Raw genomic sequence first — 21615 nt, 5'->3', positions numbered from 1 at the left:
TGGCTACTAGCCATTATTAACAGCTTTGGATAGCTCAGTGGGTAGAGCATGGAACTCTTAATCTCAGGGTTGTGGGTTTGAGCTGCACATTGGGTGAAAGATTCCAGGGGGTTGGACTAGATGACCCTTGGGGTCCCTTCCAATTCTACAATTCTATTATTCTATATACTGTGCCTCCTTGGGTGGAAGCAGTGATGCTTCTGGATACTGGTTGCTGGAAGTTGCAGGATGGGAGAGTGGTGTTGCGCTCAGTCTCTGCTAGCCCATTTCCCAGACGAGGCTTCTTCTTTTTTCTAATTTTTTTATTCAAAATTAAAACAAGACATATTATCCAAAAACATATCATCCTTGTCCCCCCCCATTTTTCCTCCCTCCCCCCACCCTCCCACACAACCCCCCCCGCCCCCGACTTCCCTCAGGTCCAGTCTTTGATTTCTCTAAAAATGCTGTTTTCTGCATGTTACACAGTTGTATAGATCCTCAAACTACTTAGCTGATTATTATCAATAAAAAGTTTGTGAATGTTTATTTAAAACCTGCCAGGGAGTCCAGCTCGCTTTGTTGCGTCTTCAGATACTTTGTAAAGGGTTCCCATTCATCCTTAAAGTCACAGTTATCCTTGTCCCGTAGCTTATATGTCAGTTTTGCCAGTTCTGCATAGTCCGTCAATTTTTCTTGCCATGATTCTTTAGTTGGGGTTTCTTTAGTCTTCCATCCTTGTGCTACCAGAACTCTCGCAGCCGTTGTCGCATACATGAAGATGTTTTTCAGCTTTTTTGGCAGGTGTTCCCCTACAATCCCCAACAAAAATGCCTCGGGTTTTAAAAAAAATGTTAAATGGAACATTTTCTTCAATTCATTGTATATCATTTCCCAAATTTTTTAAATTACATTACAATCCCACCACATATGATAAAATGTCCCTTCCTTTTCCTTACACTTCCAACATATATTTGAACTAGTTTTGTACATTTTCCCTAACTGCACTGGTGTTGTGTACCATCTATAACCCAGAAGAGGCTTCTGATTGGCTACTGCAAGAACGGGATGCTGGACTAGATGGGCCACTCATTGGCCTGGTCCAGCAGCTTCTTCTGACATTCCTAACTCTCCTTGAGCTCCATGTGGGCCATGTTGCCCAGAGATCATGGGCTACACAGAGCCCAGCAATACTGGGTTGGTTGGGGAGTCTTAGGATAAGCAAGTCTTTGCTTTGGGGGGGGGGCAGAGAAAGTATGTTTGCAAATAAAGTGTTAAGTGATGAGCTATGATGTCTTCAAAGCCAACAGTTCAAGCAAGGTAAACTTTCGACTCTCCAAGTTTTGTGCCTTTGCTTTTACTTCCTCTCTCAGTTAGCAAGGCTTGTTTCTGTTTTTGTTTGCTTGTTTTGGCCTGGACTCCCAGGCCTTTTGAGTGTGCTAACTGGGGTTACCAGTTCCTTCTCCCGCTCCACACACAGAGAGAGTTTTTGCCTTTTAAACAGCAGCAAGAGGTGCAGAGATTTAACAGTTGAGATGCTATCCCCCATAACTGGAACTTCATCCATGTTCACACTCCCGTTTAACTCTGCATCCAGGACGCTCCCGACGCTGATTTGGGACACGTTGTGTGGGCAACCTTTGCCACAATTATGTTTATTTATTTATTAAATTTATATCCTGCCCTTCCTCCCGAAAGAGCCCAGGGAGGCAAATGTAACACCCTAGAACTTGTGGACGTCCACTGAAGCTGAATGTTGGAAGATTCAGGACTGATAACACAGAGGATTTCTTGACCCGGTGCAGAGTTAGTTAACCTATGGAACTCCCTCCCACAAGAGACGATGGTGGTCATCAACTTGGGTGGCTTTAAAAGAGGATTAGATCATTTCGTGGAGGACTGAACACAAGTGGCGGGAAGCCACATCGGGGGAGAATACTAGGGTGCTTGGGTGCTGCTTGCTGGTTCCCCACTGTGAGGACAGGGTGCTGGGCTAGATGGACCTGATCCAGCCGCCTTCTCTTACTTTCTTATGTTTAATGTTGTAAACAAAATTCCTATCACATAAAACAATAAAAGCACATTGAGAACACTTCCAGTAAAGATGTGGATAGATCCTTATCTTCCCTGCCTTCTCTTACAAAATGCTTCTTTTTGAAGTGTTCTTTCCCCGGCCCCAAACCAGCTTCAGTCCCAATTGAGAAAAAGAAAGACTTTGCTGTGTTTTAAGCCAGTGTACCCAGCATTCATGTTCTGAGTAGCTAAGGCAGCACCAGTTACCAAGAAACTGTTGGCAGCCCTCGCAGGCTGGCTCAAGGGAGGCAAAACAGCTTGATCTGAAGAAGATAGGAGGGGGGCTATTTGGTTTTTTTTACAGCACAAATAGATAGACAAACAGGATCGCCCAGAAAAAGTCTGCAGGCAGAGCTTGTTGAGAAAGCCACGGTTTCAGGAACTGTTTCCAAAAGTTCGCCACGGTGCAGTGTGTGATTCTTAATCTTCTGGGGCGAGAGTTCAAGGAGGCCCATCTCTTTGGGGGTTGGTGTGTGTGTTGGTGTGTGTGTGCCTTTAAGGAATCCGGCTTGGCTGTGCCCCCTCTCCTCCCCCACCTGAGAACCAATTAAAACTCCATGAATTCAAGTGGGGGGCTTTTGTCCTTGGCAGGGGCTGGCCTGACAAAAGACTTCTCCAGGCAGGGATGAAAGCTGTTATTCAGCAAGCTGGGGGTTTGTTCCCATTCAAATCACTTCCACTCCACTCTCCTTTTCTCGCTTGCTCTCCTCTGAGTTCCCAGGCCGGGCTCCCTGCCCGAAAGGACCCCCCCTCCAAAAAAAAAACCCTGCCACCATCCCCCTGTGCTGAGTTTCTCCCTCCCCATCCCAAGTGGCCATATGCAAGCTTGGGGGATGGCCAGCAGTGGCAGGAGCCCCAGAGGCTGAGCTGGAAGCTGCCTTGCAAAACTTAAAGGCGTCTGGTTCTGGCCACACAAGGTGCCCATAAGGAGAGCAGCTGGATCAGACCAGCACCTGGTATTCAGAAGCAGAGGCTGAGCCAAGCCAATGTAGATTTATCCTTCTTAAAGCTGTCCAGTCTTCCATCGTTCAATGTCTCCACCCCCATCGCTCAGCCCGGACACCGGGGTCCAGATCCGAGGGCCTTCTGGCAGTTCCCTCCCTGCGAGAAGTGAGGTTACAGGGAACCAGGCAGAGGGCCTTCTCGGTAGTGGCACCCGCCCTGTGGAACGTGCTCCCATCAGATGTCAAGGAAATAAACAACTCTCTGACTTTCAGAAGACATCTGAAGGCAGCCCTGTTTAGGGAAGTTTTTAATGTAGGATGTTTGATCGTGTTTTTAATATTCTGTTGAGAGCCGCCCAGAGTGGCTGGGGAAACCCAGCCAGATGGGCAGGGTATTATTAACAACAACAACAACAACATCATCATCAACAACAACAACAACAACATTTCCCCAATAACCCTTGACTATTCTGCATGACCATCCTCCATGTGTTCAGGGCAGACACATGGGCTTGTTTCCAGTTGGTGCACGTTCCGTAACTTCCTGCTGAAATCCTGTAACATTTGGCAGATCCAAGCCACTCATTTGCATTTAAAGTGCATCCGACGCACATTTAAAGCACATGACTCCCCATCCCCGTAGAATCTGGGAACTGTAGTTCTCCCCGCACAGTGCTACAACTCCCAGCATCCTTAACTGACTACAGCCATCCAGGTGAGTGGCCATCACTGGCTTCTATGGGAGCCAGTTACCTAGTTTAGTTATGTGCTGTGTGGAGCAGTCCTTCTTTTTACCTGTCCTGAGTCTTCCAACATTCAGCTTCCTTGGATGTCCACATGCTCCATATCCTCCAACATTTCTCCGATGAAAATAGGAACGTCGTATTCAATTATTATACTGTTTATATCCCCCCCATCTGACTGGGTTGCCCCAGCCACTTTGGGCAGCTCCAGCATATATCAAAACATAACAGAATATTATTTTTTTTTTTAAACTTCGCTATATGTGGCTGCCTTCAGGTGGCTTAGTGGGGTTGGATAACTCCATACCCTTCAACATTTCTCTGATGAAAATAGGAACGTCCTAAGGAAAAGCAGGACATTACAGAATCAAATCAGAAACCAGGACAGCTGTAAATCTGGCGTTGTCCCTGGGAAATAGGGGCACTTGGAGAGTTTGATTTATGAAAGAGGGAGAAAAACCTTCATCTGCTTTCCTTATGCCATGCACAATTTCACAATATTCCACCATGCTGCCTGTTGCTCTCCTTCTCTCTGAACTAAAAAGTCCCGGAGGCTGCAACCTTCCCACAGAGGGAAGTTGCAGATCTTGGGCTGATTGGCAGTGGCCATTCTCATGTGCTTCAGGAGGGCTGAGCTGACACTCCTGAGGGCTCCCTGGATAAGTCCTCGGTTTGAAGGGAACAGAAGCAAACTCTGTACTTGGGCATTTCCACTATCCAAAGCGTAGCAGCCCCTTGTGGAACACATTGACCTTTGCCTCCTATGTGCTTCCTTGTGTGTGTGTGTGTGTGTGTGTGTGTGCTCATTGGTGTGTTATGTTTCTCATCAGTGGGACGAAATTGATGCCCCCAATCCCTTCCGTGTGGGGAAAAGGGCCTCCATCCCTACACAAATGCCAGTCCTTAAGAGGAGAGTTCCGGGTCTGACCTCTGGGAAAATTACATCTGGGACCACACACCCCCCCCAGATGCCAAGGAGGCCCCCCTCCCCGACGGTTCCTCGAATCTGGAACTTTGCTCCCTAGTTAGCCGACGACCATGTCAGACGAGTCTCCTTGTTTTAATTACCGTGTTGTTTTAATGGGACTGTTTTATTGCATATTTTAATTATGGATGTTTAAATGTTAACGTTTTAATGGGATTGCTTTATTGTGTGTTTTAATTATGGATGGTTGTAATTTTCATGCTTGCACAGTTGGTGTGTGTGTGTTTTTTTAATGCTTGTAAGCCATTTTTGGTAAATAAGCGGTAAATAAATAAAAAAACCAAATCACCCGACAGCATTCCTGGCTTCGGAGACAGAAAGACCTGGACAGGACAGGAAGGAAGGGGTTAACAGAAGAGACTGGCTGCTGGATCAGGCCCAAAGGCATTCTGTTCCCACATTGACCAAAATGCCCCTAAGAACATAGGAACCTAGATAGAATGCCTCTGGACTTGGAGGTTCCATAAGAACATAAGAAGAGTCCTTTTGGATCAGGCCAAAGGGGTCTAATTTTAGTTCAGCATCCCATTCTCAAAATGGCCAACAAGATGCCTAGAGGAAGCTTGCAAGCAGAACCTGAGAGCAACAGCGCTCTCTCAGCTTTTGATTCCCAACAACTGGTATTCGGAGGCATACTGCCTTCCCCTCCAAGGTTTCATCCTTTTTCCTTTGATAAAACATGTCCCCTTCCAGAACGGATTTCTAGGGGGCAATTACAGTACAAGTAAGTGGTTTACTAGTCATCAGGCTATAGATGCTGAATCAGGGTTAATGCTACTGACATTCTGGTGCCTGAAGGTGAACATCTAAGGCATCCTCTGCCATCCAGTAATGATTACCGGGCCATGAGGAAAAGTTGAACTAATTGGGGCAGGGGGACAGGAGTGCAATTAAAATTAGCAAGGCTGAGAGTTAAGTGCACACTTGTTTATTTTTCAGAGCTATATTGGTTCCGGTGTGTTTATTCTTCAAAGCTGTATTGGTTCTAGTGTGTTCGATGAGGGGCTCCAAACACAAAAAAACATGCTGAAAAGAGCCTTTGTTTCCTAAGAAAGAGTGGCAGTCACGCAATGCCTTAATTAGGAGCAAAAAGGAACATCATAAAAAAATGAGCAAGCTTTTGAGTTAACCAGAACTAATATCTTCTAGATTGAAGATTCCTGATAAAACTGAAAACTTCCTTGTGATGCTATGAAGGTTCAGTTGGTCCTAATGAAGGTATTACACATTTGTTTTTGATTCCTGTTATTTTCATGAGCTTATGAGTTCTTTTATTTTTTTAATGAACAAATAGAATATATTTCACACCTCCTACAATATCCGGAAAACAAGTGTCACATCCATACCATACATTTAAAATTGCTTTAGCCATCCTGGAGAATTCTGGGAACTGTAGGTTGTTGAGATTGCTGATAATTTTTGGTCTGCGGGGTCAGCACCCTTAAACTACAGTCCCCATGATTCTTTGTAGTGGGAGTCATGACTGCTAAAGTGGTTTAAAGATATGGGTTTGGATGTGAGCAGAGGCCCATTTTTTGTGCTGGGCACATTGATCAATTTATTTATTTATCTATCTTCATGAAGCACATAGTTAAAAGTATGGAACTTGAGGACAGAGATAGCCACTAGCCTTGATGGCTTCAAAAGGAGATTGGACGTGTGACGTGGGTGGTGCTGTGGGTTAAACTACAGAGCCTAGGACTTGCCGACCAGAAGGTTGGCGGTTCGAATCCCCACGACGGGGTGAGCTCCCGTTGCTCGGTCCCAGCTCCTGCCCACCTAGCAGTTCGAAAGCACGTCAAAGTGCAAGTAGACAAATAGGTACCGCTCCAGCAGGAAGGTAAACGGCGTTTCTGTGCGCTGCTTAGGTTCGCCAGAAGCGGCTTAGTCCTGTACGCCGGCTCCCTTGGCCAATAAAGCGAGATGAGTGCCGCAACCCCAGAGTCGGTTATGACTGGACCTAATGGTCAGGGGTCCCTTTACCTTAAAAAAAAAAGGAGATTGGACGAATCAATGAACTTAGATAGCTCAGTTAGTTAGAGCATGGCGGCGATTAACGCCAAGGTTGCGGGTTCGATCCCCATATGGGGCAGTTGCATATTCCTGCATTGCAGGGGGTTGGACTAGAGATGTTTCTCAGGGTCCCTTCCAACTCTGCCATTCTGTGATTCTATTATGGTTGCTATGCTCTGCCTCCATGGTCAGAGGCAGCAATTCTTCCGAATACCGGTCGTTGGAAACTGCAGGAGGGGAGATTGCTCGTGCTCAGGTTCCGCTTGCTGGTCGGCCACTGTGAGAACAGGTTGTTGGACTAGACAAGTCCCCTTTGGCCTATTCCAGCAGGCTCTTCTTATGTTCTTGTGTGTAGCAACTACTATACTGTACAAAGGAAGAAATGTACAATAATGGTACTACCCAGTCTTGCCCCAGGCCCTGCACCCCACCAGTGTGTGTTCCCCAAAAGATTGCCCTCAAGGGGCTTGCAGCCCTTGGGCGGAATAAGGTTCTCCCGAGTCCGTTCTCTCCTCTCAGGGTTATCTTTTCTCAGGAAGGTGTCTGTCTCAATTAGGAGATGCAGATTGACCTGTCAGGTTGTTGGTGCAAAGAAAATACCTTTGCAAAGCCACGGGGAAGCAAGGCTGTCACCCTGAGCTGCTTAGAGAGGGATTTGGGGCATGTATTTCTGTCTAAGCATCTGGATTGGGTTTTAGCCTGTTAGCTTGCTCTGTTTCTGTTTCTGCAGACTGCTTCCTGCAGGACGGGAACTGGAAGCCGGGCTGGCTCTGCCATTAGGCATGATGAGCTTCCCTTAGGCGGCAATTTGTTTGGGGCTACTGTAAAAAGGCAGCCATTTATTTGGAGAATTTTTTTTAAAAAAACCAAAAAAGTCTTGAAGCAATTATAAATCGCTAAGACAAATAAACAAAAGCTGTCCCTGTCCTGAGGCCTACAATCTAAATAAAAAAGACATGACACAAAAGGAAAATGGAGGGAGGATACTAGTTCCTAGAAACAGGAAGTAGAATGTTCTTGTACTTGGGCCCTCCTTTTGGACCTCCCACAGGCATCTAGTTGGCCGCTGGACTAGGTGAGACTCTGGCATGATCCATTAGGGATCTTCTTCTGTTCAAACACAGTGTATACTACTCTTTTGTGGAGGAAAATGGTATCCTAAAGTGGGTAGTTCACTGGTTAGAGCTTGGTGCTGATAATGTCAAGGTTGCAGGTTCAATTCCCATAGGAGTTTCTTGCTAGAGCTGTGTTCCAGACTTCTGGGCAACCTCCCAGGGGCTGCATGCCAGTGGTGGGTGGAGCCAGATACAAAAGAGAACGGAGCAATAAATGCAAATGTTACCTTTGTACAGTAGGCTAGTTTCGTACATCACAACCCCTCTCTGTCCCTCCACTCAGGCAAACATGCAGCACCATCAGGATTCAAGGACATATCCCAGACAGAGTAAAACACTGCAAGGTGCAAAGCAGGGCCAGTAAAGAGTGTGGCTCAGGGAAGAGTTCTGAGGGCCAGATAAAAATCTTTGGAGGGCCGCATTCAGCAACCTGGACCTTCTCATCCATGTTTTAGGATGCAAACACACCAACATGGAAGATGCCCTGCTTTGTGCATCTTTAGGGGAGTCTGGAGATAACACAGATCTGCCAAGAGGCTCGTTTTACTCTTTGTAAGGGACATGAGTCTTTCCTGCAGTGGTGCTTTGCTGTGGAATCCCCTCCCTTATGAACATAGGCATGTGCCAATGCAGGACATTCCAGCGCCTTTTGCAATTGGCTCCCTGGATTTTACTAGCTCTTCATTCCATCGGGTAACTAGGATACACACCCTGATTTACCAGTTGAATTTATTTTATTTGCTTTCAATGTATTTTAAAACTATTGTACATCACCCCAAAAGATTTTCTGTGAATACAATATAGAAATGCTTGAATACTACTTATAGTATGATGCTACTGATATCATTGACGGCACAGGTGTGGACTGAACTCAAAGAAAGCATGTTTACCTGCCCACCTGGATAAGTTGTCCAGGAGGCAACTGACCAAAGGAACAATTCCAAGCAGAATAAGAAACAAGGACTCATATTTTTTTATCATGTATATAGCACAAGCAATGCACATGGCTCAGTAGAAACTTAAGTGTTTTTTTTAATAAAAAAAGGCAGATACTTTTGCCAGAATCCTCATGCACACCAATTTAATTACCTACTTCCACACTGAGCTACACACAAAGGTGATTGGAGGGTCCCATAAACTGCACCATTTCAGACTGCAAGGTGGGAGGGCTGAAAGCTCCAAGCACTCCATTCATAGCTGGGCAAGTGATTATGGGAGTACGGGAAAGTTCTTCCTTTTCTTCTGATGGTATAGATTCCCAGGTGGGGAACTTATATTTATTGCATTTATATACAACCTTTTCCTCCAAGGAGTTCAAGGTGGCGTACATGGAGCTCCCCCTCCTCACTTAATCCTCACAACCACCCTGTGAGGAGTCAGTGACTGGCCCCCAAGGTCACACCCAATGAGCTTCATAGAGGAGTAGCGATTCAGATCCTGGTCTCCCAGGTTCTAGTTTCACACCACGCTGACATCTCTTACTTGGCCTGAAGCCGCACAACCTCGAGCCCTGCATGTAAATCAGGCATGTGGGGATCTGTGGGCCCCTGAAGATGTTGCAGGACTACAACTCCATCAGCTGGAGCAAACATGTCCCAATGGCTAGGGATGATGGGAGCTGTGTTTCCAACAAAAGGTGCAGGGGCAAAACTTCTCTGCACCTGGTGTATAAATCCCAGCAATGGGGGGCGGGCTGAGACCCCCCAAATGCTGTGGGACCCAAACTCCCAGCAGGCCCAGTCGAGGTGGCCATCCTGTGGGGTTCTGAAAGTTGTGGAGTTGGGAGCCCAGCGCCATGTGGAGATCACCCATCCAGAGGTGACTTGCGCCCTGGATCGAGATGGTTAAAAGTGGCAAAAGGAACTCCCCCACTTTTCCCCTCTCAAGGTCCGGCCCGCTTAGTCCAACGAGGTTCCGGACAGGACCACTTTCCGGGGAGGGGGGGGATGCACTGCCCACTCATTCGCGGCTCCCCAAACCAAAATGGCACCTTCTCCCTCTCTCACCCCCCCCCTCAAAGACACCACGTTCCCGTCCTTCCCGAGGCCCTCGCGCGAGAGAAACTCCATCCTGCGCGCCTCTCTGAGGCGGGCCGAGCGCGCGAAAAGGCCGCGCCTGAGGGGGCAACTTGGGCGCTGAGGGTCGCCAGGGCGATGAGGCGGCCAGTAAGCTAGCCTAGCGGGCGAGCCCCGCGGCTGCCCCACGAGCAAGCCAGCCGGCCGGCCGGCCACCCTCCTCCTCTTCCCTCAAGCGCGCCGGTCCCCCGCCATGTCACATGCTGTTTATTGTTGCCGGCTAGATGGGCTTTAACCCTTTCCTGCGTGGGCTCCCCCGCTCCTGCCGCCAAGCTGGGCTCCAGCGGCGGGGCGAGCGAGGCATGAGGCGCCAGGTGGGCCCAGGCAGCGGAGGGAGGAGGGCGGCCCCGTCCTCCGCCCGGCGCCCTTGACCATGGACGCCGCCGCCGCCGCCTCCTCCGTGGCCGCCTTCAGCAGGTAGAGCAGGACAAAAGCCCCGCCGGCATCCCCCGGCCTCCGGACCCGCCTGAGAGGCCAAGGTGGACCCGGCGCCGGCCCCCCGCCCGCCTTTGTTCCCCGGCGAGGCCTTCTCCCTCGCCGGCCCCGGGCGCCCTGAGCGCACAGCCGTGTTGCGCGCCGCCTTTGCCGCCGCCCTGAGCGCGCTGCCCGGCGGCGGGCCGGCTTTTATGCTCACGCCGGCTGCCGCGGGTGGGAGGAGCCGGGCAGGTTGTCCCCGGCGCTGCTGCTGCTGCTGCCGTTGCCCGGCCTCCTCCTCCTCCTCCTCCTCCTTCCCCATCATCATCTCCACCTCCTCCTCCTCCTCCCCGCCCGGCTGAGAGGGGTCGGGGGAGGGGGCAGCATGGCCTGGCCGTCCGGCCCCTTTTCCAACGCTCAGCTGCCCCGGGAGTGTGGCGCTGCGCCTCGCAGGGAGAAGAGGTCCGAATGGAGACAGAAGCCAGCCAGCCCGGCCTCGCCTCCCCGGACTCCCCCCACGACCCCTGGTACTCGGCCCGGCCCACCTTCGCCTCCGACGCTGCCTCCTCCTCCTGGCTCCGACGCCGACGCTCTCGGCCGGCCGGCAGCCTCCCCGCCATGCCCGATTGCTGGCGGCGGCGGCGGCGGCCGGGGCAGGCTCTCTCCTCTGCCTGGCTGCGGGGAGCCGCCAACATGGCCGATTCCCCCGCGCGCTCGCCTCCTCCATCCACGCCTCCGCCGAGCCGGGCAGCCCACTCGCGCCCGCCGCATCCCCGGGGCGCCCTGGCGCCGCTGCCGCCGCCCCGATCCGCCATCCCGAGCGCTCTGGAGGCGGCGCACACACGCCCCCCCCTTTTCCCCAACGCCACGCTCGCCGCCCGCCATGGACGGAGGAGTTCCGGGGGTCCCCCAGGCAGCCTCCCGTCCTCTCCCCATGCGCCCGCGCCTCCCTTGATCGGGGGGCTTTCCCTCCTCTCCGAATACGAAACGCTTAACTTTTATGGCCGTCTTCTTGCTCTCGCGTGCTGATTTAAAACCCCGTGTCTCTCTCTCTTTTTGTGTTTTCTTCCCTCTCTCGTTAGCAAAATGTTCATCGGGGGATTGAGCTGGCAAACCACGCAAGGTGAGAGCAAGGCGGCGGTAGCGGCCCGGCGTGGGGAGTATTGGGGCGGATGGGGGGGGTAGAGAGGGAGTTACTGGGTCGGGGGCAGGGGGTCTTCTGGGTTCGGTTCTGGCCGAGCCGCACCTGCAACCCAAACTTTCCCAACTCCTCTGACGCCTTTTCTCCTGCCCCTCCCCAAATCTTCTCTGCGATGTACAGAACTTAGATGCGCCTTTTCATGGCCGGGGTGGGGGGAGCGGGCTTCTCCCATGTGGGTCTTTGTGAATAGCTTTGGGTAAGGGGCGCTGTTCGGACTCGTTTGCAAGGGTTCCCCCCCACTCCCTCTCTCCTTCTCTGTTGGGGGGGGGGGGAAGCTTCCCCTCTAGCATGCCCCTCTCCCTCTTCTCTCTCCACCTCCAAGTGTTGTAGGATCTACCCCACTCTTTGCCAGCAGAGGTCGAATAGCCCCCTCCCTCTTTTCTGTAAGCTTTGGGGTGGGGAGGAAAGAGGCATCACCCGGGGACCCCCCCCCCACAGTGCCACCACCTGCCTAGGGGACCCATTTGTGTCCTTCTCTTGTGCTTTGCAGAAGGCTTGCGGGAATATTTTAGCCAGTTTGGCGAGGTGAAAGAGTGCCTGGTCATGAGGGACCCACTGACAAAGCGATCCAGGTGAGATGCCCCCACCTCTCTCCCCTCCCACCCGCGATCCCTCCTGTACCAGATCCATTCTTTCTAACCAACTTGCTTTCGGTCTCTTTCTCTCTCCTTCCCACCTCCTCTCCCTGGTCCAGAGGATTCGGGTTTGTCACTTTCATGGACCAAGCTGGTGTGGACAAGGTACTGGCCCAATCTAGACACGAACTGGACTCCAAGACGGTGAGTCTCCTTCTCCCATCTCCAGAGCGCTCTGTGTGTGTGTGTGTTTGTGTTTGTGTGTGTGTGTGCAATAGCCAGCGACCTATCAACTATTGACTAGAGCTATATTGATCCTGTCTGGCTATTGGGTTTTGAAGCAGGCAGTGAAACCAATGACTTCTCTAATTTGTGCAAGGACCTGATGTGTTTCTTGGCTTAGAGGTTGTGTTTTTCAAAACTTTTTAACTCAGCAAAGTTCTCTTTGCAGAACAGTTCTAGGGAGGTAATGAATTGAAAAGTATTGTACTGGGGCAGGCTGAATGCCTATGTGATGCTGGTTAGATATTTTGGAGGAAAGTCCAGTGCTTCAGTGGTGGGGTGAGGGCAGACCCTAGGCCTTTTGTCTGGCTTGGCCCATGGGGTGCTGCTGGAGCTTTTGCTGAACCTGAGATATCCTGAAGGATGCTTGATTTCTCCCTGAAGATTAGGCCTATTCTTTTGGATCTTGGTTAGGCATCAGAAAGTGACTGGGTTTTTTTGTTTTTGTTTTTTTGAGAGGGGCTATTTTATTTGGATTTTGGATTTTCCACCTTGGCCTAACCCTTTCAAGCTGGATCTTCTTCTCCCAATATCTGGGGCTTGAGCGGTTGACTGGCAGATCCCCTTCTCACTTGCAAAATAAAAATAAAATTAAGCTCTTTTGGTCCGAGGTTGTGTGGAATGCCAGCTATGATGTCTCAGGGCTCCCTCCCCATTAATTCTGGGTATTGGAAGAAGATCGACAGTGTCTCTGTTCAAGAGGGAGAGTCACTCTGCATATGGTCAGAGACACAGTTTTCAAACATTCAATGGATGTGGCCCTGGGGCTCATGTTCTGGGTCTCAAATGGAGACATGGCTTTACAACACAATGTTCTTTGCAGTAGTGAAGGCTTTTTTTATTATAAGAAACCAGTAATTTTCCAAAATAACATATGCAGCAATAAATACATCTAAACAGCATAGCTATATATAGCGATGCATGATAATTTCAAATCCCAGGTGCAGGTGAGGAGAAGGATTTCTAGAGTATATATCTCTTTTGCGTTTCTCTAACATTTAGGTCACCTTGGGGACTATTTTTAAAAGTAGCATCTCCTAACTCCTGTTACAAATCAGAATGAACCTTTCATGTGCATCTGTGTCTGTCTGGGCTGGGACTTGTCTCTCACCATCTTCCTGATTTAACGTAAGAAATAAAGTCATTCCAAAGTTGTTGAGCATTAGTCTGTTGCCTTTGTGTTTCTGAGCAGCTTAAGGAGGCACGCTAGTTTCTCCGTGATTGCCAAGTCCCAAAGTTCAGTGGTGAACTTTTATAAGTATCTGTTTTAAACTGGGGGTCTTTTTGATGACCAACAGGTGTTTTGGGGACTTCTCTCTCTCTCTCTCTTGTGAAATTGGGGATCTTGTACACTTAATTTACCTAAATGTTTAAAAGTTATCTCTTGTGTCCCTTTGCCGTTTGGTTGGGAGCAGTACCACCAGAAAACTGAGGTGGGAAGAGTATGTTTGGGGAATCTGCAACCTTTCACCTGGGAGTCACCCTACCCCCTTGGCAAATCCCCTCCTCCTAGGAACTACATAAATGACTTTCTGACATATTTCACCAATAGCCACCCTCCCCTCAAGCCTATTTGCATGTTCAGCAAGCAAGAAGACTTGCCCTGGGGTGTGTGCAGAGGAAAGTAGCAGGTCTGGAAGCAAAGAACTAGGAAGGAAGGCGGGGAGGGGGGTGGGCTATAGAAGTGATCAACAGCCAGTGCAGCTGTTCCATTCCTATTCCCAACATATGGTGGCTCTTTGGTTGTCTAATAACAGAGAGCTGAGTCCGGATCCAACTAGTGTCTTAGCCCAAGTAGATTTGGGGCCCTGAGGTGGACAATCCAAATGAGAATACCCAAATCAAATTAAATTTGGGTGTTCAGATTGGGTTTTCTACCTATAGGCCTTAAAATGACTGGACCCCAAATAGTTGGATTCCCCCCCCCAATTTGGGGGGCCTAAATAGGGACTTAAAATGCTTGCTCAGCCAAAGGTCTTTGTTCAAGTTGGGATATAATAATAATAATAATAATAATAATAATAATAATAATAATAATAATAATTTTATTACTATTTATATCCTACCCATCTGGCTGGTTTCCCCAGCCACTCTGGGCAGCTTCTAGCACATATAAAAACATAATAAAATGGCAAGCATTGAAAACTTCCTGATACGGGGCTGCCTTCGGATTACTTCTAAAAGTTGCGTAGTTCTTTATCTTTGATTTGAACCGTTGTCACCCAGAACTGGGTTGAGTGCTCTTTTGAACAGTTTGTGAGACCTGTAGTGCACCTTAGTATAGCATCATAGAAATGTAGAGTTAAAAGGGGACCCCTAGCATCATCTAGTCCAACCCCCTGCATTGCATGCGTCTTTTGCCCAGTGTCGGGCTTGAACCCAAAACCGTTGGTTTTCCACTCTTAGTTTTTCAGGGCGGGGGGTGGTGGTGTTTGTGAATGTGGATACACATTTTGGTGTTGGATTGCAGTGGCTGGGAGTCTTTTCTTGAGGATACTTTTAAGTCATTTTTCCTGTGGTTGAAATCTGAGATATGGGGCTCAAGGTTAGAACTCTGCCTAGAGGAAACAACGTCCCCCCCCCCTTGCAGGGCATGACTTTTAAAGGAACAATTCTGCTCAAAACCCACAGAAACAAAGGGGAACCTATTCAGTCCCCCTTCATTTTGGGACGAGGGGCTTACGAAAGAGAACTTTGCCAGCGGCTAATGTCACAGTGCGTGCCGTTTTAATCCAATTTCTGGTAGAGTTCAGTATCCAAGGTGAACAGAAGGCATTCCAAAGGGAGACCTTTCCTGGAGGCTGCCTGGGGGAGTTGCAGGAAAGTTGATCACTGCCCTCCTTTCTTCTGGGGATCGTTCCCTTTACCGTGTCCAGGAATCTCCTCTCTCTCCCGAATGCATGTGCCCTGTGTTCCTTAAAAGTGTAATGAAAGTTTATCCTGAAAGTTCGGCACAAGTTTTCATTATTTTTTCTTTCTTTTTAACCCGTTAAAAACACTTGATACAATGAAGCAGGCCACGCAAGTTGTGCTGTGCTAAATGGGTTAGTCTTTCAAAAGTCTCTGTTAGTTTGGGAAGAGGATATGATGGTCTACTACTTGGAAGTAATCCTCACCTAAATCACTGAGGTTGCTGTAGGATTGGGGTAGTCCTATTGGGGTATGTATGCAGAGTAGGGTATTTCTCGGGGGGGGGGCAGGCCATCTCCCCTCCCTCTAAACCAGCCTCCAACTGGGTGCCCTCCAGCTGTTCGGAACTGCAACTCCCATCAGCCTTAGCTGACTGGTTGGGGCTGATGGGATTTGTATTCCAAAACAGCTGGAGGGCACTCGGTTGAGGAAAAGCCTGCCTCTGAACTTTGCTACGGTGCCTAATCAGCTAAGCCCATCCTGGATCTCTGTGGGAGCAGCAAGGTCACCCCACCCCTGAAAGAAAGGAGTGAGTGATGAATGAATATCCATGGCGGCTGGCCTAATCCTTGGGAACAGTTTCCTGGGGATACAAAGTGAGATGAAAGCTGTGGTCGCTGATCCCTATTCTTTTCTCTGCCTCCTCCAAACAGTGTGCTCTGTCTCTCCCTCTCCCTCTTGTCTCTTACAACCTTGCTGTGGGGCCTCCCCTTCGAGGTGGAGCGGTTGGGGGGAGGGGTTAAGTGAGCCGAGGGAGAGAACAGAAGGGGTCTCATGCTGTACAGATTGGGGGGGTGGTTGGCCGGCTATTGAAATCTCCTGATGCGTCTGCTTTGCTGGGTTGAGGGGGAGGAGGGCGGGAATTGTGGGGAGCAATTTCAGTAGAGGATAGCCCTCTTTTTTTAAAATACCCACCCTCTTTTGTTTGGAGCTCAAACCCTTCTAAGCTATCTATCCTCTTTCTCTGCCCTTCCACCCCACCTGGGTCAGCCAGTGTTTCAGGTCCTGAGATGGAAAATCTAAATGGCATTACTTACACACACACACACACACACACACACACACACACACAATTAACATCTTCTGGGACATTCTCCTGCTCATACCCCATTGGAATGAATGGGAGTTGCAGGAGAGCACAGATTCCCGCCCCCATCAAATCTTTCCTAACGAGGCGTGTGCAGAATAATTTCACAGTATTTATTTAATTTTGCATTTATATCCCACCTTTTTCTCCAAAGAGCTGAAGTGTTCTACATGGTTCTTTCCCCTCCTCATTTAATTCCCACAGCAACCCTGTGAGGTAGGATGGGCTGAGAGAATGTGACTGCCCCAAGGTCACCCAGCGAGCTTCATAGCTGAGTGGGGATTTAAACCCTTGTCTCCCAGGTCGTAGTCCAATACTCTTAACCACTACGCCACATGGGCTCTCCCATACTTTAATGGTGCCCTGAAACTGCCACCTTGCCTTGTTTTACCGCAAGTACAGCTCTGCTCCTTCCTTCCTTCCTCTTTTTTAAAAAAAACCAACAAAGCACTTTTTCTGATATTAGACAATGATAAGAGCAATCAAACTCTCCTCCTTTTTAAAATAAAAAAGTCTGTTTGAAAACATTGTTCAAAACATGTGCACAGTCTTAGGTTGGTGCAAGTTTCCAGTGCTATTTATTTGTTAAGTGTATATTGTGTTATCTAACCCATCCTAATCCTGGAATTTAGGAAACATTGGAGTAGGGATGTAGCTGAGCAGTGGAGCATTTGTTTTGCACACAGAAGGTCCCAGGTTCAACCCTCAACACCTCCAGGTAGAGCTGGGAGAGAACCCTGCCTGAAGCCCTGGAGAGCCCCTGCCAGCCAGTGTAGACAGAACTGAGGTACATGGACCCCAAATGGTCTGACTTGGTATAAGGCCACTTCCTGTATTCCAAGGGCATCAGGTTGGCCAAGGCTGGTCTTCTGTGACTTGATAGTGGCTTTCTAGGGTCTCAGCCAGAGCTATTCCCATTTACCTCCTACCTGATCCTTTTTAAACTGGAAGTGCCCTGGGTTTTTCTACCAAGTTCTGAACCCTCTTTGGGAAACCCTGGTCCAGACCTAAACATCGGAGTTCATTGACCGCTTTCATGAGCTTATTAAGCTGTCCTTGTCCCAGTGTTAGAAACTCAGATATAGAAGCTATTTGGCAAATGGCATCTTAAACCTAGGTTGCAATAGCCACAATGGAATGTCTAGTCACCTTTTTTGCAGTGGCATTTATTATTATTATTATTATTATTATTATTATTAATTTCATTTCTGTAACGCTTTGTATTTTAAAGTAAGAAATCTTACAGCGGTTTACGACACATTAAAACATCAAATAAAACAAACTCAAGCTTCAAGGAAAATATTTCAGATCCTTCTCTAAGTGACATTTGGCTTTCCCCATATTTATTTACCTACTTAATTTATATAGCTGCCCCATAGCAGAAGTACTCTAGGGAGCTAGTGTGGTGTAGTCATGAAGCTCACAGTGTGACTTTGGTCCAGTCATAGCATCTTAACCTACCTCACAGGGCCATTGTAGGGATTAATTGAGGAGGGAGGGTGAACCATGTAGTCCTTGGAGAAAAAGGTGGGATATAAAGGCAATAAATAAGCTATTCTGATTACCTACTTATGAAAGCTGGAGGGGCCAACCAGATGGAGATGTCAGTGGCCAACCTGGCACCCAGAGATTGCCATTTGATCACAGTTGGATGCGTGCCAGTCGCAAAACGTACCTGGCGCTTGGCTAGTTTCGAACACTGCTTATCCCCCAACCCATATTATTAGAAATGGAAGTGAAATAACGTCAAGAAATAGCAATACAGGTTTTTTTTTGCAGCATGGTCTGACGGTAGTGTTGTATTGTGTAATCATCTTATTAATCATAGAGGTTTCTCGTTGGCAAGGGATTGCACTCTGTACATGCACATGCCCTTGATTTCTGAGATTGATAGTTCCTGATTAACTTTTTTGCACTATACCACGTGAACTTATTTTTCACTGCTAGACCCTTGCTGACCCCCTTTTGACCCCTGGGTCTTTAATCACCCACTGCACAGTCCCATTGACCACTTTGGAGATCCTAGTCTCGGAGGTGTCTCCTGAGGTCCACATACGCTTCCCATGTGACTTGATTACTCTCCAGTTGACTGGTTGGCAGCTTCCCATGTACAAATGGGATCCTGTTGAAAGGCAGAATTGAACTCAAGTAGGCGAAGTAGGCGTTCCTCTCTGGTGATGAATCTGTTCCGGCTCATAAGAACGTAACAAGAGGCTGCTGGATCCGGCCAGTGGCCCATCTGGTCCAGCATCCTGTTCTCACAGTGGCCAACCAGGTGCCTATGGGAAACCTGCAAGCAGGATTCAAGCACAAGAGCTGCCTCCCCTCCAGTAGTTTCCAGCAACGGGTAATCGGAAGCATTGCTGCCTTTGACTGTGAAGGCAGATTAGAGCCATCATGGCTAGTAGCTGTTGATAGCTTTATCCATTTGTCCAATCTTCTTATAAAGCCATCTAGGTTGGTGGCCACCACTGCCTCCTGTGGGAGGGAGTTCCATAGTTCCACTATGCATGAGGAAGTCCTTTGTTTTTTTCCCTGTCCTGAGTCTTCCAACATCCAGCTTCATTGGTCGTCCATAAGTTCTAAGGTTATAAGAGAGGGAGAAAAACCTTTTCTTTGTGCCATGTATCTTATTATAAACTTAAATCATGTCACCTCTTTCTTTCTCTTTCTCTAAACTAAAAAGTCCCAAACCCTGCAACCTTTCCTCAATGGTGTGTGTGTATGTGACTCTATCCCCTTGATCGTTTTTTGTTGCCCCTTTTTGAACTTTGTCCAACTCTATAATCTCATTTTGGAGTTGAGGGAGCCGCAACTGTACACAGTATTCCAAATGCGGTTTCACCATTCAGCAAGCCCATTCAGTTTTCAGTGTGGCTGTGAAGTGATGAATGAGCCTGTGTGAACCAGCCCTGATGGCTGCTGGCCTCTGCATTTCCCCCTGCTCCCTAGGAGCCTGGAGTGATTCTGAGGTGGAAGAAACTTAAGTGCAGTGTTTCCTCAATGGCCTTTATTTGTAAGCAACGTAGAAACACGCTGAGGTCTGTTTACGCGAATGCTAAGTCTTAATAGGTACCTTTGCTAGGCTGGAAGATAACCATTGCTGAGGGGGCAGGAGGAAAGTGGGGCATTTTGGATTCAGGGTGAAGCAATTTGCAGCATAGCTGGCACCGCAGGTCTTGCCGACGTGTCTTCTGTGGCTCCGCTTGGCTACGGTATCGCTTTGGCAATAGATAACCTCAGAGGATGATTCCAGCAAGTTAAATGTGGTTACACGGGCTTTAACGGTAATTACACAGTGTTTGGAGCGGTAGTAGGATTGAGAGGAAGCGGATTGTGCCCTTGGCTCCCGCCTGTAAGGTCACTAGTCCTCATGATTAGAAGTGAGAGCAAAGGGTATTGGTTCAATAAAGTGCCTTTTTTAAAACCGTGCATACATATAGGGTTCTGGGGGTATGGAGAGTGCTTCACTCAGTTGCCCTTACAATAGTCTTCTCAGGTTGGAGAGTCTTATACCCCACCCCGAGGGAAAAGCCAGACCAAAAATGCGTACTGTGGGGTGTTTTGCAGGGAGGATTGGTCAGAGGACGAAGAGTTAAGGACCTCATCCTGCCCTCCAGTCCTTTCCTGCAAGCAGGAACCCCACCCCCAAAATATTAGTAGCTTTATTTTTATTATTACATTTGTATCCCAACTTTTTCTCCAAGGAGGTCAAGGTGGCATAAACTATTCTCCCCCATGTCATTTGAGTCCCCACAACAACCCTGTGAGGTAGGTTAGGCTGAAAGGCTGTGATTGGCCCAAGGTCACCCAGTGAGCTTCACATGGCATGTGGATTTGAACCCTGGTCTCCCAGGTCCTAGACCGGCACTCTTAACCACTGCACCAGGCTGAAGGATGCTTGGGTGTGATGTCATTCCTCTCTGATGCCACCTAGTGGTGGAGGCATGACTCACACTAGTGGCTTCCTGGCTCACATCTCCCCTTCTTATGCACAGTTTTGGGTGCCCCGTCAGATGCAAGGGGAGAGGGCAGAAGTGCCTTCCCTGTGGGTCTCTGCTGAGTGTCCACCTGGCTGGGTTGAGCTGCTTCAATGCACTTATTTCAGGAACTGTGGGCAGCCAGCCTCTGCTTTCAGTTCCCAGCTAAAGCAATGCACTGGCTGGCCTGTCATAGGAGGTTTATGGGGTTGGTTGTAAGGCCGCCTGAGATAATGTGTCCAAAAGAACGCCAGGCATGCTGGAACGCTGCTGCATACATATTAACAGCAATTATGATGATGATTAGGGTTGCTCTTAGCTGGGAGGTGAATAACTTTTCCCTCGGCCCTGGTTTGCATGGAGGTATTTTTTGGAGAAAGGAAGGAGAGGGAGGGAAGTTTGGCCAGCCTTGCAAATAAGTTATGAAAGTTACTAGCCTGCAAAAAAACAGTAACCAGACAGAGAGCTGAATTTCTGTGCTGGGCTTGTGGAGGAGGGGCTCCACTCCCCCCGTCCTGAACCTCATTGGTTTCTATGCTGGCCTGCCCACACATCTGCACAGGACATCATTCACTCACCTGCATGCAATTCCTTGTTGCCTGTGGCTACCAACTTGGTGCTTAACCTGATATAACCTTTATGTTTTAAATCTGGCCTTCACTTTTCATAATCTGTTTGCAACTAAATGCCCAACTTAAATTTCTAGACTTTGCTGCAATCGGATCAGGTGACCCTGAGAAAGAGCTGAGCCAGTAGTAGCCAATATGGTTCCCCTCCAGATGTTGCTGGCTCTAAACCTCCCATTATTCCTGACCTTTGGCCATCCTGACTGGGGCTTGCGGGAGTAACTGTAGTCCAACAATGTCTGGAAGTGTTGGCTCTCACCGCGGGATGAAGACTGGGAACTCTCAGCACTGTTTCTGCCAAAGGCTTTAATGCGAAAAGTCAGGTTCAACAGGTACACCAGGTACATCAGAGGCATGGGGCTTCAAAAGGCTATCTGCACAGCAGCGTTTGAAATTCACCAGACTCCAGGCACATTTTGCACCTGGCTCTTGGCACTTGCAACCAAGTGGAGATGCCCAGGCGCCAGGATGTCACCCGATGTCTCCACCATCTGGTGGTGCGTGCCTGGGGATCCTTGGATCTTGCCTGTTTTCATATGACAGCAATATATCCTGTAGAATTCTATCCGTTACATTTTATCTGCACAATCAGAATGAATTTCAGGAACTAAAA

At 48.7% G+C, this 21615-nt stretch overlaps 1 protein-coding gene across 5 annotated transcripts in view; it reads left to right on the top strand.

The window, feature by feature from the left end:
- The first annotated feature begins 9973 nt into the window (after positions 1–9973).
- Positions 9974–21615, top strand: part of MSI1 (musashi RNA binding protein 1) — a 55317-nt gene continuing 43675 nt past the window's right edge. Inside the window, exons 1-4 of one of the 5 annotated variants that reach the window (XM_083590472.1) lie at positions 9974–10344; positions 11424–11464; positions 12033–12114; positions 12237–12321. In XM_083590472.1, coding sequence (XP_083446598.1) covers positions 10301–10344; positions 11424–11464; positions 12033–12114; positions 12237–12321 — 252 coding nt within the window. In that variant the 5' untranslated portion in view covers positions 9974–10300. Of the gene's footprint in view, positions 10345–10671; positions 10869–11423; positions 11465–12032; positions 12115–12236; positions 12322–21615 lie in introns of those variants that run through there. The other 4 variants (XM_083590474.1, XM_083590471.1, XM_083590475.1 and 1 more) reach the window with 4 other exon arrangements.

This window comes from Podarcis filfolensis (assembly GCF_964270895.1).
Source record: "Podarcis filfolensis genome assembly, chromosome: 16".
NCBI classification, from domain to species: Eukaryota; Metazoa; Chordata; class Lepidosauria; order Squamata; family Lacertidae; genus Podarcis; species Podarcis filfolensis.
Note: the sequence above shows the minus strand (reverse complement) of the source record. Positions and strands in the feature narration are given on the sequence as shown.